This window comes from Eurypyga helias, unplaced genomic scaffold, assembly GCF_000690775.1.
Source record: "Eurypyga helias isolate BGI_N326 unplaced genomic scaffold, ASM69077v1 scaffold21752, whole genome shotgun sequence".
Classification (NCBI taxonomy): Eukaryota; Metazoa; Chordata; class Aves; order Eurypygiformes; family Eurypygidae; genus Eurypyga; species Eurypyga helias.
The window spans coordinates 22,881-42,594 of NW_010234341.1; the positions used below are offsets into that span (position 1 = coordinate 22,881).

Genomic DNA, 19,714 nt, shown 5'->3' on the forward strand with positions numbered 1-19,714 from the left:
ACAAAAGTACCGGCCAGGTTGCAGCTCAAGTTGCCTGTGATCCTCAGTAGCAGCTGCAAAAATCTCGGGCATAAAGAAGATGGGAGTGAGTCGAAGGAGGGGTCCTCCCTCCCCAGCACAGTGTCCAGAACAGTCAGAGAAATGATACACCCCCGAGAGCTCAGCGCCACAGCCCGGCCATCTGCCGCCCGGCTGCCTCCCAAAGAGGGAGGTTTCTCTGTGCTCCAGGAGAGGGGGGCTGAGGGCTCCTCCCCCCACTCAGCCATCCCAATTCAGCAGTCCCCTGCTTGCCGAAGAGGCACCCTTCCCATCGCCCGGGGTTTGAATGCACGGAGCCACACTGCTGTCAAAAAAAAAGAGGCTTCTTGGCCAGGGCACAGGGTGAGACCCCACCCCACTGTTTGTCACCGTGCCCAGCTTCCCGGAGCGGCTCCCTTGGAGACCTCTGGAAGACAAGAGTGAAAATGTCACAGGGTTGACGGGATATATGGAAAAATGTGGTTGGAGCTTCTGGCGCGCACGCTTGTGGGGGGACAGCTGCCTGTAAAGACCCCAGCCCCACAGGCACCCTGTAGGGCAAACCCGATGTGAAATGCCTTCTGCGTGAACCCAGAACCGCCGGGGCTGGAATTACATGTTTGTATACACACACAGTTGGTTTTTTTATTCTCATGCCCAGAGGAAGTAGAGCCACTTGTGCTTTTAGTTTTAAAGTCTCCAAAGTAAATCAAATCTTGGCTGGGAAACTATAAACAAAATCAGGCCAAAAAAACAAAAGCAAAAACAAACACTGATTCAGTGAGAGAGTCCCTGTGTCAATCTGCACTTCCCGCAGGCAGGGTGCCATGGCCCGAGTGTGGAATTACTGTCACATCGCACTTTCCTATCTGGGCTACTGCTGCCAACTTTGTTACAAGCCCTCCCCTCCCCACCACCTCCACTCAGAAAAATACCCTGAAGTCGTGTGTCCCTCCCTCCCCCCTCAAACCCCAACCCTGTGGGACTAAATATTGGATTGATAAAAACATTAGGATAAGGAGATGGAAATATTGGAGACCAGAATTTCTCAAAGATGCTCAGATACTGCTGGCACACGCAGATAAGCCTTCCAAAAGTTCAGATGCCAAATAATTGCCTGGACCCACTAGCTAGAATATCTATCATGTTGACAGTGTTTTAAGTCTCTTGTTTCATTTAATTTACAAAATGCAATGGAAGAGTAAATACTGGAACGCTTTTGAGCTAAAACTGCTGGGAAAATGGCAAGCCTGACCTATGTCTAATCCCAGGCAGTATATTGTTCTGTACTTGAAATTAAAACCAAGAACCCTGACAAAACCAGAGGATGACAGAAAGCAGGAACAACAATAGACCTCCTCCACCTCCTGCCCAAGAGTAGTATGTGGGAGGAACATGGAAAACAAGACTGGGAGAGCTCAGCCGTTCCCTCAAAGGCTACTCAAACTGTATTGTAGTTACTCTCATAGTTCCTTTTACAGTTAGCCAGTAAGAAAAATAATAGAGGCGATACTTGCTGTCTGGTAAAAGCTTTAAGAGCTGAAAAAGACTTGGATTCCCTCAGCCACCTAACACAAGTGTTGCTTTTACAAGGTGCTCAGTAATAAGTTGAAAAAGACTTGTGCATCTAATTCACAGCACACGAGAGAACCGTTTTTGCCTCCGTGATCTCTCTAGTTAAAAGAAACAACAACAAATAATCCAGGTCTTATCGGAACAGATGTTTATCATGGAATTAATTTTATGGACTGAAGATATTTTACCTCATGGACTGGTACCTTTCATGTTCTGAATTGGCAAAAAGACACCAGCTTGGTGTTGGGAGTTACTCAGGTGTTAATGAGAGCATTAACTGACAGATGGCATTCAAGATATTTCTCCCCTCTCCAATGAAGACAGCTTCTTTGCTACCGCAGAGATCAGAAAAGCTTAATTCTTAACAAGCGTACAATGCTTGGGCACAAAGGCAAGCCCTCTAGAAAGTAATGGGAAGGATTCAGGGTTTGCTAGGATGACCTCAGTCAAACATCATTAACAGGGTCAGGAGAAGCAAAGCCTATTTCAGAAGGAAAAAAAAAATTAATGTAAGGGTCCCCATGATCAATCTATCGTGGCTTGTCAGAAAGAGAAAGCTTAGGCTGACCTTAGAAGCAATATGAGTTACTACTACCAGCCTGACCTTGAGCTCTCATGCAACAATAGAGACTTTTTTTTTTTACTATATTAATGAGCTTTCTTATCTGAGATGGGGGAGGAGGCCTTATGGACCAGCTTGTACTTTACCTTCAAACAATTTACCCCACTGAGAAGCTAAGTCTGGCATGATGCAAGGCGGAAAAAAGATACTACCTCATCGTTCTGGGAAAGAAAAGGGTTGGGTAGGTATATTCTCCATTTCCTTCCAAGCCTTCTGTGTGCAGCTCTCTCAGAAGGCACGTAATTCCTCAGACCATGGGCTAACTTGCCATCAGGGCAACCAGACTGCCAGAGGCTCAAGGACAACAAGCACCTGGAAGGGTCTTTCCTCAAAACACTTCACTGCAGCAGAGTCAAATGACCGAGAAGCTGGAGATCCGGGAATCATGACCTCAAGCTTTAACATCCACACTTCATTTCCAGTTCAACTAGCAGCACCACTGGTGGGGACAGACTTTACAAATTCCAGACAAGGCGAGTATCAAGGGAAGCGGTAACTCCTGACGACGCCAAACTCACGACAGACCTCAGCAAAGTCCAACCCTGGCAGAGCTGTTGTGAGAGAGGAAACAAGCACCCAGGCTCATCCTGCTTTTCAGTGACCCCTTTTGATTCATGCCTGGAGAAAACCAGCTGGTCTACAAGTGGCTGTGAACAAAAGGAGGACAGCTGACATCAACGGACCCTGAGTGAGACTAAAAAGCGGGGGCAGGGATGGATATGAAACTGGATGGATATCAAATTGGACTGATGAAAGCTCCAGAGTGAAGTTTCTCCTCCCAGAGTTGTAAAGATAATGGAGATGGCTGGAGTACAAGACCATCATCAGGCATGTACAGGCCTGCTTCTTGTTGTCTACTGCTAGCTAGAACTAGTTTTCTGGATGCAGACATTGCCCAAACCTCAAGTAATTCTGTGGCTTACCTGTGTGGCCATCAGGGGCACTGGCAGTGAAGGGGAGGAGGAAGACGCCCGAATAATTGGGAGTGGATTGCACTGAGCTCTACACACAATGGCATTTGTCTTCACCATTGCTGAACATGGGAAGTCATTCTTTCTACTTTACAAGCATGGTTTTGTTTCAAAGCATAAGGACAAAAATATAGCTGGTTAGCAAATGTTACATGGCAGCAGCTCTTCCCTAAAGTACTCTGGTCTAACTCCTGAATATGGCAGTCTGAAACTTGAGTGATCAGAGGTTTCCACATCCATGAAAGATACACCCAAGTCTTCCACAAAAGGACAGCGGACTGATTTCAGCACCCTAGTAATTGCTGTTCCCTGCCCCTCACTTGTCTACCCCAAAACTCACTTCCATAGCTCAAATGTGGCACTGAGGCCACCCCAAGGATATGCTGAAGAGATGCTTAGAGAAGACACCAGGGTTTTGGACCTTTCCTCCAACATGATAACAGACAGTCAGGACAGGAGGTTCTCCAGCAGAAGGGATTCTCGATCTTGCTAAGGAAATCTAATTTACATGGCTGGATACTGGGGAATCCACTGCCTTCCCAGCTGAACTCTTAAAGTATTCATGTTCAGGAGAGGGAAAAAAATCAGCTGAGAAAACCAAGGCTGTCAGCAGCTAAGAATAACTCCACTCCTGTTCCTTGCCTTCCTCCATCTTATCTTGAGCGATCTTCCATACAATAAAAACTGGGGAAGCTGGAAAGGGAGCTGGCAGATATGCTGTATCCCACAGAGAAGCAGAATAGGAACAGCTATGGAGCGAGGCAGTGTCTCCAGGGAGGCAGAGAGAATGGAGAGCTGATGTGGGCTGTCTAGTCTAATAAGGGATCACACCACAGGAGCATGTGCTGGCGTGACAGAAGCAAGTGCAGCCACTTAACCTGGGTATGACAGCTGAAATGGGAGCGTTGCTTTGCTACCCCCAAAAAAGGGGAGCATGAAGGATGAATGGGAAGCCACAAGGTCACCACAGCTGCCCAGCTTTCAGGGAGGCTCCAGGTCTGCTCATCCAGATTTCGTCCCAGAAAAACTGAGCAGACAAGGAAGTTTCCAGCTCGGGCTCTTTGGCACTACTAGACCACATGCACCAACCCTTGCAGTAGATGGGAGATGCCCTTTTACCTGCTGTGAGTTGGTATTTGCTGCCTTCCACCTCTTCTCCCTCACGCAAAGGACAGGAGGCAGCATGTCCACCCCTCCAAAAGAGGGTTGCCAGCTGTAGCAACTGAACTCATCTCACACACCAGTGTGGCAGAAGGGCATGCTCTGACCTTTCCCATGCCTATGGCCCATGCTTCTCCTGTGATTCGGCTGTTATCTGCCAACCACCCTACGCGTGACACAGCTGCCGGGGGTGACTTGCTTGTTATTTTGCTGAGAGAAGGCAGAAAAGCAGCAGATACCGGCACAGATACAGCACCATCCTGCATTGGCCTCTTCCCTTAGGCTGGCAAATGCCGGGGACGGGCAGGAGTGCCGAGATAAGTGTCTATTTGATCTTCTCTCCTCCATTCACCCTGGATTTCTCCCTGCTTTATGTTCCCAAAACGCCAAGGCAGCTAATCAGTGCTCTGTGACCCTTGTTAATTGGGCTGTGTGAGAGAAAGGCAGCACCGGCAGGAGGAATCACACATACCTGTTACTTTGAACTGTCCTGACATTTTCCGTCTCCCTGCTTGCAGGAGCTCCAAGCACCCTTCTGTGAGCCAGGGCCGCTCTATTTTTGTAGCCGTCCCCACGACCAGCAGGAGGGGCCACAAGTGTTTCATATTGTCACCTTCTAACACCTCAGGGTATAGGGAGGCAACAAAGAGGCATGTTGTTGTTTCTCCTTCCGTGTGAGAGGGTGAAAGTGATTTTTGGTGAAGGAAATACGACCTGAAGGTGCTGATGGCCCTTCTTCCACCTACGCCAAGCTGCTCCTCACTGCCCTTTCCTGCCCCTGTTTCTCCCCCTCTCCCTCCCCACCACAATGCCAGGAAGAAGCAAGCAGATGTCCAGCATCCATCTCCCAGTCTCGAGAGACCAGCAGCCTATTTGGCCACGTAAGCCAGAGAAAGCAAGCAATGGGTGCGAAGATGTGAAACACTGGGGAAAGAGGGGATGGATTTTCCAAGCCTGATGGATTACGCAGTACTTGGAGGATGAGGAAGACACATAAGGTTACATAGATGCACACTGGGTACAGGGGCACCCGGTGAAGACTTGTGCTCTCAATGCATGGAGGGTTTTGGGGTAGTGATATGGACAGAGAAGCAGGAAACCCCTCCCTCACTACCGAAGCTGCAATTTAAGTGAAAACTGATAATGTCAAATCAATGAGTTGGGTAACTGGATGAAAAAGGGGGGAAAATAGTTCTGCTGAAAGATCCAGAAGCACCACTGTGGTGAGCAGAAAGTATTGCTCTACATAGATTTGTGAAAACATGAATTAGGGTAGCAATACATGAACAGAAATTATTATTTACCTTGAATTAATTCAAAGAAGAGATGATTTGAGGCAGTATTAAAAATAGTATTTTTCCTTAATTACAACTTCATAAATATGATTAATCAAGTGTGATTATGCTATTTTCCATGGGCATTGTTGGGTTCGACTCGAGATGACCATGTTCACACCAAAGGTCTGTTCAAGCACACCTGCCCAGCTTTCCCAATATATTAAACCCACTGTACTTTACATTTAAGATACTACCCTGAAACCATTGAAGAGCACAATAACAAATCAGTTGCCTTTAGTGCAATGAGACATGACCCATAAGACAGCAAGGGGAGGTTTAAACACCAAGAGGAAACCAACTCTGTAATCAGCCACTAACATGCGTGTTCCTGCCTACCATCGTGTTGAAACATGCACCACAACTCCAACGTGGAGGAAAGCAGATGATATTGCAGCTACATTTTCTCTTCTTGCCTAAAAATAGAGACCTCAGTGTCTTGAGATGAAATTGTAAAATACTGTGCATCTGAAAATCAGTAGGAGCCTCCAGAAAACTCCAGGTAAGAGTCTGTCAGATATCCTGCCTGTCTGAATGGGAAGAAGACTTGAGTGTCTGTCAAGCAATAAGCGGCTTGTTTCATCAGGGGTTGCACTGTACAGTCCCATCAGCCACAGAGGGGACAAGATACATGTCCCCAACAGTGTCAGCCACACTTTTCCTGCCTTAAGGAATCAATTTGTTGAGTCAAGGGAGCCCAAGAGGGAAGATCAGTTACTGAAGCTTCACCCAGAAAGAGAGGCAGAGCTGGTAGTAGAATGAGGTGGTACCAGCGCTGATGCCATGATACATTATGTCTGAGGTGGAAAGGACCAAGGAAAGAAGTTACCTCACTCAAGTGTCTATGATAAATCAGTAATAGAAGTGAAAATGTCTATCACACCTGAAGAAAGTTTGGTGGCAAGCTGGCATCTGATACTGTGGGAGGATAGGAGGGAAATGTCTAAGCAATGTCACCCCTTGCCATGTGACGACATCGATCTTGGCAGTCGATCTAAGCCAGGGAAAATGGCTTACATGAAGCAATGAATTCCCTGGCTCGCTAGTGAATAGGGTTAGAGAGCTGAGGAGAGTTGGAGCCCAATGCTTCCCTATCCAACAAGATCCATCACTTCTGCTAGAGCAGGAACATAAATTTTTCCCGGACAGTATGCTTAGATCAAATTTCAAGAATCTCCCAAAACCCTGAAGTGCAGTTTTCTGTCAGGCTCAAAAATCAGAAAATGAGTGACAGACATCACTGGCGAAGGCAGAATGACAGGAGGCAGAAGAGAGGTCCTGCGTCCCAGAGCCAACACCAGGGTGTGTACCGAAGGCACTGGAGTGTGAGCTGGTACCGAAGGACAGGAAGATTAACAGTGATGAGATGCCATGACGATCAGTCCTGAGGTTGGGGATGCCGGCAGACAGCACAGAGGTGCAGAGGAGAGGCAGCTGAAGGAAGAACGCACTGACCCGCAGGGCACCGCTGGTTCCTGGTGAAGCATTAGATCTACAAGAGGAGATGAAGCAATACTGATGCCAAACTGGAGACTTTACAGGCCCAACAGCAGGCTCAACAACCCTGACAGATGTTAACGGTAGCAGTAAATTATGTCGTTTTTTGGGTGCAGTGGAAAAGCAGAGAACCTAGGTTCTCCACACACATGTTCCCGAGATAGTAAATTTGGGACACAGCAGTTCCCAAAGTCAGGTTTTGGGTTCAAGAAGCAATTCCTGGGTCTCAAAACAAAACCTGACCTGGAAATTTCTGAGCACAACTTAACAAAGGGAAGTACCTTCTTTCCCCCTCTCCCCCGCCTCAGATAGATCAGTTTTTTGGCAGCCTTGTACAGGAAGTCAGACAAAAGCAGGAGGGTCCCTGGGCAGGGTAAAACCAGGATCCTGAAAGGCTCTGATCAGCAGGTGAGAGCTGCTCCTCCAGCCCTCACACAGATGGATGCCTCCCAGCACCCCTCAGGAATGCTGCATTCTCCTCTGCCCACTTCTTTCCAAGGCTTATCAGACACTGAGGATGGGAATCACTTACAGGCATAATGATCCCACAGCCAGGACAGCGTCTGAAGCCTGGGGGCTTCTGCATTGCTTGCGTCAAGTACCTTCGGCTTTGAATAACAAAAGGCAAACTCTTGAAGGATCAAAAAGGAGGGGAAAAAAAAGAAAAAGAAAGTGTTGGAGCTATTTATTAACTAACCCAAGAACTAGTTACAGGTTGTTAGATATAATAAAAAGGGACAGAGAAGAATCTGGGTGCTCAAGAGCGAAACAAGTACCTTGGGGGAAGCCAACTGCCGTCAATCAGTGCAGGGGGAGGGGGGAGATTTGGGTATAGCTGGTGTCGAGCGAGAGGCCTGCCTGGGAAGACACAGGCCGCTGGCTACAGCTTTGATGGGTTCTGCTAAGGGAGACTTCGGTTCCTGCATGCGGGGTGTACAACAGGCACATACGGAGCGGACCTGGAAAAGATGTGCTGTCCTCAAGGGAGGGATCTCTAGCCACACAGGCACAACCAAGTGTGAGAACTGCTGCCGTGCCCTTGCCACACGCTGCCTCCATGTGCACATTTTGGCTGATGGAGTTTTTTCACCCCTTGCTGTGTTCCCTAGTCTGTGTGACCCTGACAACCAACCCCACAGTGTATGCCCAACAACAAGCCACTCCGAATGCGACGAAATGGAGACCAACACATACCTTCACCTCAGGAGGGGATGAACACAGCCTTCTGGATGGTCCCTCCTGAGACACAAAATAAAATAACTTACCTAGAGCCAAACTTTCACCTTGTGAACTGTCCTGGTAAGACAGCAAGGGCTTTGGTTGGTCTGTGATGGCATTTCACTTCCACCATCAATTATCTTCACCTGCATCTAACCAGGCTTCCATCCAGCTTGTGTGACTTTTCATACCCTGTGCATGTCTTTTTACTACTGTTATGTGAGGGTGAAGACAAGCAGATCAACCCTTGGGAGTTGGAGCTGATTAACTTACAAAAGACCCAAATGCATCTCCTATATTCTGAAAAAAACAAATCAGAATAAGGCTTACTGTGCCCCACATTCAGACTGGAAGAGGATCATTATTTACTATTCATTCCTGGATCCTTGAAGAACAAGTGAAGCCAGCTTAATGCCTCATTGTTCATTGCTAGTGCCCATCAACAGAAAGCATGCTCCCAATTCATAGCCATAAGGAAACACAACAGTATTGCTGTGCCATAAGCTCTTCCAATTGTTTAGGGGCTGGAGAGAGGACCTTAGGGTATTACAGTGATGATGAGCACTGTGGGGAAGAAGCTAGAGTTATTGTCTTGATGATGATGGGGAAATAGGACACATGCATGTATTATGGCACAAATCCATATGGAACAAGCCCTCATGTGCCTTGCTGTTCATAAAAAAATATACTTAACGTGGAAGAAGAGAGTCCCTTATGAGGCAAAAAATACCTATTGTGGGCTTCCTCTGAAACAAACAAGCTTAGCAAATTCATTACTTAGAACCATCCCCACATATTACAAGTTTCTGGGGACAATGGATAAAACCAAGTTTTCAGAGATAAATAAATGGGTCCTAAAGTAGTCCCTTTTGGGATTAATTTGAGAACAGATCTTTCCTCCTCTTTTCTCTAAAGCTTAAACCACTACACTGGTTGAGCCAGACAGAAACCGGTGGAAAATAAAATGAGAGAAAAATTAAAAATATAGATGACTTAGAGCAGAGAGTGACATGACAAACCAAACTATTGCAGTGGCCTAGCAGCTGGCCAGCAGCCACCCCAGCTGTTCATCAACCTCCCTGGGGCTAAAAGGCTCCAAAAAAATAATTTCAGAACTTCTCCAATATTCACCCTAAATAAAAGGACTAAAGTTTGGTTTCTGAACCTGGCTGAGGTACTGGTAGGTGGCCGGCAAACAAACTGTGCTGGAGCAAAAATCCTGCACTGGTGTTTTGGAGCATCACTGACTTAAAATGCAAGCCTCAAAAGTGAGGGCAAAGGTTTCACATAGACCCAACTTCCACATCCTCTTCCTCTCTCTCCATCACTCTTCTTCCTTCTAAGGAGAAGATGTTTTCAGTTGCCTTCTCAATATCTTTCTTCATCGTTGCTTTTTTCCTCCTCTCTGGAGTACTTGGTTTGCAACATCAATAACTTAAAAATACAGATGTGCATCTTATATTTCAAACTCTGATGGCAGGATGATGACATCATTGCAGTCTCCAAGACCTTTCACTGACTGTTCTCTTCGTCCTTTTAAGTTTAGCCACCTATTCCTCTCTGCCAAAGTTTTGCATAACTCCCTCCCCCCAGCTATCCAATCCATTTCTCCCTTCTCCATCTGCCCTGACAATAACTGCAGAGCTTTCACGCTCTCTTTTTCTTCCACCATTTTCATCCCTTATTGTCCACCACACCTACGGAACAGTACTTCCAGAATGAGCTACCAACTTTTCTTCAAATTCTTCTTTAAAGATTCGTTTTATCCATCTGAGAATCAGAGACATTTACTTAGCTTTATTTATACTTGAACTCTATAATTTTATTCCACTGTGCTTCTCATTAATCTCTGAATGACCGTGTTATTTTACTGCTGTAATCTCATCCTTCCTTTCCCAACACCTGCCAGCTGCCTCATTTTCACTTTTTACCCTTTAAAAGGCTCACCTTGCATGGCTTGGCTATTATTATAATAAATATTAATATTAGATTCAAGATGAGCATTGTAGCCACTTCATCTCCCTTGCCCCCTCACGGTATCTCCTGCGCCGATGATATTGGGTCGATTCCTGAGGCCATCCACCAATCTCCGTGATGTATGCAAGGCATCACTTGTTAAAAGTCAGACTGTAAATAATGCTGATCTTGTTGATATTCACTTGGCATTCATGAATATGATTCTGAGTTAGTGAGGTGCTTGGTGCCTGGGCCACTGAAACAGTTGTTATAATCAAGGTCACTGGCACAAGTGCAAGAACCCTTTCCGAACGGCCGTGGTCCCGAGGCCTGCCGCGGCTGAGCTGAGGCTGGCTGCCCCAGATGTTATGGCACAGACTGAAGCGTTGAGTTCTTTCAGATGATCTCAGTACCTTGGCTTAGCTATTCCCACAGTCCGATTCACTGCGTCATCCATGAGACTGAAAACTTGGCGCTGGTTTGCCAGCTATCCCGGTTGAGCTGCCACTTCATCCCCTCGACCAGTCCAACATACAGCAGTTCTTAAAGGGTAGAGCTCACGTAGTCACATGCAGTCGGGTAATTTGAAGAAGTTCAGCATTTTTTTGGGCATCATTTTTATGAAAACATGAGACCTGGGCTAACCCACAAAATAGCCTGTAAAGACACAGTCCACTCTGAATAAACCAGAAAGACGGATAAAAGTGACAAAGCAGAAGGAAGCTGTGAAATACTCAGAGCTATTAAACACGGTCCTCAGAAATGGGCATTCTGCCCTGATGGGTTAGAAGATTTCAGATTATCCCTTATCTCTTTGGGATGAAAACTCAGATAAGCGATTACAGAACAAATATTGGAAAACAAGCAGAATAGAGGCAGAACTCTTGATAGACAATTCAACGTGTAAAATAGCACATGCCATACTGGGAGTATTTATCAATGCCACCACTAAGGACATAAAAGAAATAATTAAGACCATTGTGGGGGGAGGGATGAGTTAAGGAATATCCTCTTATTATACACATTAGAACAAACCAGGCACAAACAACAAACCAAAGACTTCAAGGTTAGTTTACAGATCCAGAAAGAGCTTAACGTAGGTGCAAAACAGATGATCCACTTGGGAAGAAAATATTTCAACGCATTAAGGGAAGAAATAAGAAAAAAAGCCCATAACTGAGGTTCCTAAGGAAGCAAATGCCGTCTGTGGTGATACAGAAGTCAATTAGATAGTTTTCAGCTACAGTGATGGACCAATTTCCTGGGGTATAAAAAAAATTCTCATGGGGCATAGGCAAGAGCAGAGATACTGGTTTTGTTCCTCCTCATTTTCTGGCACCTTTGTCTATGTTGAAAAAATAAAAAAATAAAACACGTTATAAGAAAAAGCAATTAAAATGCTTCTCAAGAACCAAGAGCAGCATAGAAAACACCTCCCAGTGAGAAATATGATAAAGTCATCAAAACTTTTTATGCCATCACATTAGAAAAAGAGCAAAAATGCAATAACAGAGCAGTGAAGAATGAGTTTCACCCAAAGAAATGCTGAACAGCGGGAGCTTTGCTGGATTATTTTAGTTCAGTGTACACATCCATGTCACACCATCACTTCTTACTTAAAAACAGCTGCAGAAGGCTCCTGCTGTGGCTGCTGCCGTTAGCTGAAGCTCTGATCTTCCTGTCTTGATACAAGTCATCAAGTCGCATTTCCTGCTGGAATTAAAGTGGCAGCCCCTAGGGACTGTGCAGCTACCCAATTTATATCAGAGAGAATCTAGAGCAAGCACCGGTATTTTTTCAAACTGCTTGTTTTAAATCAATTTATTTTTTATAAACCCCAAATTCTATTAAGATTTTTCTCCCTCCCCACTTTCCAGACATTTGCATTTTGAAACAATTAAAAGAAAACACAGGCATTTCAAGGTCTGTGCACAAAAAAGTATGGGTAAACTCACAGGCGTCAAAACCAGACCGTGCCTACAGCACAAATCTGAGCCGAGAGATCAAATAAAAAGCTTCAAGGGTATGAGTTACTGCATCGTTAGGAGTTAGGTGGTACGGATGGTATATGAATACTATGCAGGGTATTTAGAAAACAACAAAAGGTAGAAAGTATTTTGGGTCAGAGCAAAAAGAGGAGAGCAACAGGGAAACCATCCTGGCCAAGTGCTCAAACCACACGGTGCCAGGCAAGGACAGCTACGGGGTCATCGCTAATGAAGCCAGAAGCCAGAAATGCATACTGTCTTTTTTGTTCTGTACTTCTACAGTGCTTAACACAGCAACAACCAGGTCAGTGAAGAGTGTTCCTAACAGCTATGATAGGTTACGATAAATAAGAGTTTGGAGAAGATCATGTGGCATCACATTAAGCAGTCTCTGTAGTTAAACACAGATATTCATAACTCAAAGAAAGTCTTCAGTTACCAGACATTCAACACTCCTTAACCATCAAGAAGGGTAAAATACAGGCTCTCTCTTGCATGTGATGATTTTTTTTTAAAGTCTGTCATAAAGAATATCAAAAGCAAGGCAAAGTTCGCAAAAACTTCGAAACCAAGAATTAAAAAACCCTACAAAATATTAATCTCTTTTTTTAAAAAAAGAATAATAAGCAAATCAAACTAGAGTATGTTAAACCGTGCATGAGAAGGGCTGTCAGCTAGGTTCCACTTCCAAAATTACTTGAGAGCACATTATAATTAGCAAAGGTATGTGACAGTTTTATACCCCTCTATGATGCATGATTAAAGCCAGGCAGCCCAGGTCAGCCCCAAGTTCTGCATGCCGTCAGAACAGATGTGACAAGAACTACAAGCTGCTCCCGGGCGGATTGTGAGAGAGCATAGAGAGATACCACTTTGTCTGTCGAAGAGGTAAAGCCACGAAACAAAACTAATTAAACCTCAAGACCCCGCAGAGAGGTAGGTAAACTGGATGAGGTTGTATGAAGCATCTTGTTCTGGAACTGCTGTGCTCTCGCCCAAGAACAAAGATGAGAACAAGCTCCTACCTTCCTCTCCGAGGTGCAACAGGCAGCAAAGTTTACAGCCTGAAGATTAACAGCTCACAGCCGTCGCACGAGGACAGGGAGCACAAATGCCCTGAGAAATCACTGCTCTAACACCACCGTGACGGTCCGTGAAACTGCCAATTTTTCCCACGCGAGGCAGATACCCATTATCTGTCTGCAACAGAAAAACATGGAGTCCTGGCCCATTCCAAAAAGCCAAATTCTGCTTCTTACATTTGCACGCTCAAAATTTCAATTCGAGGCTCAACTCACTGTTAATGGGACAAAAACCAGGTAGAGCAGGGTAAGTGTGCATCAGCCAAGGTCTATACGCCTCCTGAACTCGGGTTAGAGGGAACAAAGGTTTGGGAAATAAATGTACAAGAAGAATTTTAGGCTTTAAAAAACACACGTTCATTTTGGATAAATATCCCATAGCTCATTTGTAAGTGTGAAACACACCGTGGGGCAAGTTTCTTTCTGAGAAGTGTATCCCAAGCCATCATTTTATTTGCGTTTATCTACAGATTTCTGTGTTTAGACTACATCTTAATGTTTCTTCCTTCACGACATCCCTCTGCATACTGCAGCTTTCCCTCTGCTTCCAGGTAGCCTCCCTCACTCCTTCCTCTGCAATGCTTCAGAGCCCACCTCCCTAACATCCCACTGGCTCCAGGCAGTTTTCCCGACACATTCCTTCAGCCATTTCCACCTCGCTGCTCCACATCGGCTCTTTTCCCCCATCTCCTCTGCAGAAATGACTTTTCTTGTTATTCGTCTGCCCACAGGGTAGTCCCCTTCCACAGGGTGGGGGCTGTAGAAAGGGCGCAGCCGGTTTCTCCTTCAGGCAGCCCATTCTTTGCCTACCACAACCGTTTGGGTGAGGTGTAAGTTCTCACTACTTGACTACACAACTTCACACTCCTCATTTCCTACAGCACCTCATGGATGGACATGCAGCAACACCCACACAGGTACCTCCCCACCCTGACCTGGCTGCACAAAGGCACGCTTGGGCTACCAGCTCTTCCTTCTGCCACGAAGTGACCTCCTCGCAGCTTTTGCACCTCAGAGCTAACCAAAGCTGTATTTACACAGGCACAAAGCGGGGCCTACACGCAATACTGAATAGCTACACATTGTTGAGCTGCAAGGTGCATCACGTAACTGTGCAGGAGTGTGTACGCATGTGTACCTGTGCACCTCTCCCCAGACAGACAGACACCTTGCCAACGCCCAACAACTCACCTGTGATTCATCACTCAATTTTCTTAGTTAAAACAAGCTGAGAAAGGAGAGGTGCAATTGCTAAGTGGACACTCTTAGACCTGGGGGATTTGGGAGAACCTCACAATGTTGAATTTATGAAATTTATCAAAGACAAATCTTCCACTGCTCCTACAAGGGTGAGCTGGTTAAGGTGGGCAAAACACATACGCCGCTACTTTCTGGTGTCTGATATGAAAAAATAAACTTGCTGCATGTTTACAAGCAAGCTATTTTGATGAAGGAGGTATACACGATTGCAATCCCTTTGCAATCAAGCTTCTCATGACAACAATTTCATTCAGAGACCGTAAATGCAGTCCAGCTACCTGGTTCAGGTATCAATACCCACTTGTGCTATGTGTCAACACAGCAGTGCAAAAGAAACTATTGAAGTGGCAGATATACATATAAAAATAAGCTATATAAATTTCATTGAACATAATTTATGAGAAATAGAGTTTTCAGTGCAAGCACCTATGGTTATGCCAATACACCCATCTGCACACGAGGGGAATCTTAGGGAGCAGGACTACTTAACACCTCTCCTAAGCAGCTGCAAATGTTGACAAGCTGCCTTTGTCTCCACAGTTATGCTTTGCTATTAACATGATTCGCAGAAGAAGAAATAAAACACATTGCAACAAGCCTTCATTATCACTGGGAGCACATTTCACAGCGTGAGTGGCGATCCTCTCAAGAATGATGTTCTGCAGATGTCTCAGTTTGGGAGGCTACTTGGGTGGACGCTAACAAAGTGTCTCTGGATGCTGAAACATCAGGAGAACATGTTAAATCACTTTCCAACATCCTGCGACAGAACCGATTCCAGTGCTCCTCTTACTTCCAAGAAAATAATTACAATTGTCCCTCCGTAAAGCAATGGGGTCTTACATGTAAGCGAGGCAGCTGCAGAGCAGCAAGTTTTATTCTATACAATGCATATAAAACATTAAAACGATAAGTGACAATTTAAAGACCTACTGTGATATCACTAACTTAACCGAATAGAGCGCGGAGCGTAACAGCAGATGTGGATGTTCGCTGTACGCGGTGGTGCTACAGCAGAGCATCGAACAGACTTGCACGGGATCTGAACAAAGAAGTTTGCTTAACAGTAGGTCTGTAAAATTAAAAACCTGCAACTCAACCCAAGAAGAGCTGGAATTCCCTTCCACTTGGTGAAGCATCTGGTCTGATTGCCGGTGGCTGCCATCACTGCCATGTCATCACTCTAAAGCCGTGAAACATCCCTGCGACCGTGTTAATTAGCTCCCCTTGCTAAGCGCCTAAACCACAGAGCGAGGTTACTCACGTGATGTCTCTGCGCTGATAGCAACCTTGAAGAAGGCAGGCGATCAGGTCGCTGATAAACTCCACATCATCCCTGTGAAGAGCAGCTTCCAGTTCCTAATGAGCAGAAAGAAGAAGGGAAAAAAAAAATTCCAACCATCAGACTAATTCTTTAAAATTTACTGCTGACCAAAAAGACCCAAGCAGCCCCAAGTATGTGCACAGCAGCAGAGCATACGCTGGGTAAGCCCATCATTAAAAATACTGCTACTGCTACTTCTTCGTTGCAGGAGTTTATGGGAAGACCTTGAAAGGCTTTTACCAAATGTCATCCTGCAGCCAGAAGACTAATGCTTTTGTCTGGAAACAGAAAAATAGGGTTCAGTGAGGTTGAGATACTACCGCCTAATAAGAAACCCACGATTCCTCCCATGCTCGACTGATGGGCAGGAATCAACAGTTTCATTCTCCTGCTTTGCTTTCTACCCGCTAAGGCTGGTGAATTAATTTAAAAGATGTGCTCAGAAAGCATGGCCCTAAAAGCCACTTACGCAGAGAAGTAGCAGTTTCAGATGGATAGCCAGAAATGGCTGAAAGCTAGCAAGCAAATGTCTCAAAGAAAAGCAGGCATTTTGATTATTTAACTTATTTCTCTCTGGTTTGGCTGTTTTTTCCTTCTTCAGCAATAAAAAAAAAGGATGAAGGGATGTCAGACCTCATGACCCAAACCCTCAACCCTTGATGGAGGGGTGGAGGGTATCAGGGCTTATTTCAAAACGGCGGAGTTCACGTAAAGGAACTGATCCACAAAAAGGATAAACTTCTAAAATTTAGATAGGAATTTCGCATGTGTTAGGAGAAATATCTGCGTTTTGGCTAGCAATTTCAAGCGCTGTTTCCAAAACATTACTAGGTTGACGACAGTTTTATTTATATGCCAGAATATCATTCACAGTAAGAGAAATCCACTTCCTGTAAGACTTACCATCAGTAGCAAACAGCACTTAACAAGATTTAAGATGGATAAACAGCATAGGCATAAGAAGCTATTCGTTTTTGGGTTTCAGAGTAAATAATGGTTTGAATACAAATTCCTACTTGAATGTTACTCAACAGACTATTACACAAATGGCTAAGCTAATGGCTGCAGAATAAAGGTTAATGGCCAGAGAATAAAGGATAAACGTTTTGGCACTTGCCCAATAAAGAAGAGAAAGTGCTTTTTTATTAGACCGCAGTAACTGCGGTAATAAAATTATTGATAACAGATTGCAGATTAAATGCCACTTGTAGTTTTTTATTGGAAATGTATTAATGGCATATTTTCATTATCAGCACCGCTCTTATTTACCTCTTGTACAACATCCAAAGCGCTGTGCGAGCAGAAGCCCAGCACCTACCCTGGAAAGAACGTACTAAATGCGTCTATTACACATGGAAACCGGGGGCACAGAGAGGGCGGTGGGCAGCCAAAGCCTGGCATAGCATCCCTGCCGCAGAGCTAGGAAACCTCAGTTCTGGCCTCTTGATGACTACCCTGCTTAGTGACAAGCGAATACAAAAACTGCAGTTGCTGCTTGCCATCCCTTGGAGAGAGTGATATTATTGTTGTATAAACAGTAATCACACTATATAAATAGCAATTACCGAGTCAATTCACTTGGTCAGCGGTTAGTATTTTGGAGGTGTTGACTTATTTTATTTGTAAATTATTTCAGTCCCCATCTTCCTTCTAGCAAAATACACCTGAGAAGAGGGGAAAACACCCCACCAAAGTCTGCCATGTGCTAAAACATCCCAGGTGCGTCGTCACAGTAAACTTGCAGCTTGTGAAAGGTGACATGTTAAGGACCCAGAATAAAGGGGGGGGGAAGTAAGTCACCAGGATGTTCCCCCTCATCCAGCCTCTCCCTTATCCACACACACTTCTGCACTAAAGCTGTCAGTCATCAGCCTGCCTCTGCTAGGATGCAGACAGTCTTTTGTAGGAAGGAACATTTAAATTGCATCCCGTGAGCCTTTTCAGCCTGCTGTTTGACTAACCCTCCTTCAGCAGTGCCCACAACCAGCTCAGATAGCCCCTATCTGCAGCCATTGTTTGCCAGGTCTGGGAGTGACCTTTACATTTTCAGAGCTGGCGGGTCACCCTGCGAGCAGGGGGACATTCCTTGGGCACTGGGCAAGGTGCAGTCTCCCAGACAGACACTCACCAATCTTCCCAAAAACACCTGGCTGGGGAATATATCCCCATGCCTTGCTGCCTTCTCTCTCCCAGGGGGGTGCTCCTTGCCCCTGCCTTCATGGTGGGTGCAGAGCAGATTTGGGAACCCGACTTGGCTGCAGGTGGATCTTGCAGCCGTTTACTACAGGCACTGGGCACGCAGACCCACTCGGGGCTGGGTGCAGAGTCCCGGCATCACACTGGGTTAAGGGGCTTCAACACAAGTCAGGATTAATCAGCACACAAGCACAGCGCTAACGAAGGTCCATTATTAGCTGTCAGTGCCTCTGTAGAAAGATGCTTGCAGTGTGCTCCCCGATGCCATCCGTGGGTGCTGCCTGCAGCCCACTCTGGTCCTCTGGTCCCTACCAACAGCCATACCCAGTGCTAACAAGTTACGGTAAAGGCACAGTCCAAGTATTACCATGATTATTTGTCTTGGAAAGAAGATATTGAGTTTGTCCTATAAAGTTTTTGTCTACTTTTTTTTCCTGTCACTCCTTACAATAGGGCAAGAGCAGCAAGAGGTACTTTAATTTCCCAGGGCTGGGTCCATTGGTCTTATTGAAGTGAATGTCACAGTTTTCTATACCGCTGCCCCCAGGAAGCCCCAGCTTTCTGCCCCAAAACACCTAAATCCTGGACTTTTCCCACATGCCCAGGGTGCTGTGGGAACACCATGGACCAGAAGGATGCGATGCAAATCTTAACACGTCAGGACTGTGACGCAAGGGTCACGATCCCCTCGGGTTTTCACCTAATGCTTCAGCCCACATTTTGCAGGAGGAAGAATAACCGTTATTTCTCCAGCCCTTCCCTCCAAGAAGGGTTGGCCAGCGAAGCAGCACAGTGCTGGAGCAGCACATCCGAGCAGAGGTGGCTAAAGTGTCTCCCAGGAGAAAGTGGCCACCAAAACCTCCCTGATCCTCAGAGCAAGCCCTGTTCCGGGCACGTGTCCCCGTGCTCCTCTGGCCTGGCCTGGCCGAGCGGCGAGGCCTGGTCAGGGCGAGCGGCTGGGCTTCCTCCCTGCCACCATCCCTCCCCCCACAACACGCCTCCAACCCTTTTGTTTTTCCCCTTTTCTCTTTGAGCACTGAGCTGTGAGCACAGAAATCTGAACCTTGCCAAAACGCTTTGGGGACGGCACAGAAAGGAAACAGAAGAGGCAGCAAATCAGCAGAGTAAAGGGGACACACACACCCCCCTCCTCCTCCTCTAGCTGGAGAGAGCAACAGACAGGAGAAAAGCAGGATTCTCCCCCTCTCCAGCTGGCGTCACACCTCATTAGGGAAAAGCCTGTTTAACGTCTTTCCCTCCCCCCAACCCCGGGACTAAATCCCCCGAGTCAGGCAAGGGCTGTTGGGAAGAGGCAGCCGCCAAGGCAAGGGTGACCACCTCGCCCCGGGAGTGGGGTTAGCTGGGGCGGGCGAGAGGGCACCAACCCGTCCCCTCTCCCTGCTCCCTGGAAAAATAGGTGGCAGGGGTGAGCTGGAAGAGAAGGGCCTGCTGCCCCACGTCTGCCTGCCCCACACTGGGCACTCCGGCAGGTATGGATAACCCCACCGGTGT

The 19,714-nt window shown here is 46.1% G+C and overlaps 1 protein-coding gene across 1 annotated transcript in view; it reads right to left on the reverse strand.

Moving 5' to 3' along the window:
- The window catches only part of CECR2 (cat eye syndrome chromosome region, candidate 2), a gene marked incomplete at both ends in the record, with an annotated part of 38,915 nt that extends 22,874 nt beyond the window's left edge, over positions 1-16,041 (reverse strand). The window contains one exon of the mRNA XM_010146398.1: positions 15,947-16,041. Within this exon, the coding sequence (XP_010144700.1) occupies positions 15,947-16,041 (95 nt within the window). The remainder of the gene's footprint in view (positions 1-15,946) is intronic.
- Positions 16,042-19,714: the final 3,673 nt, after the last annotated feature.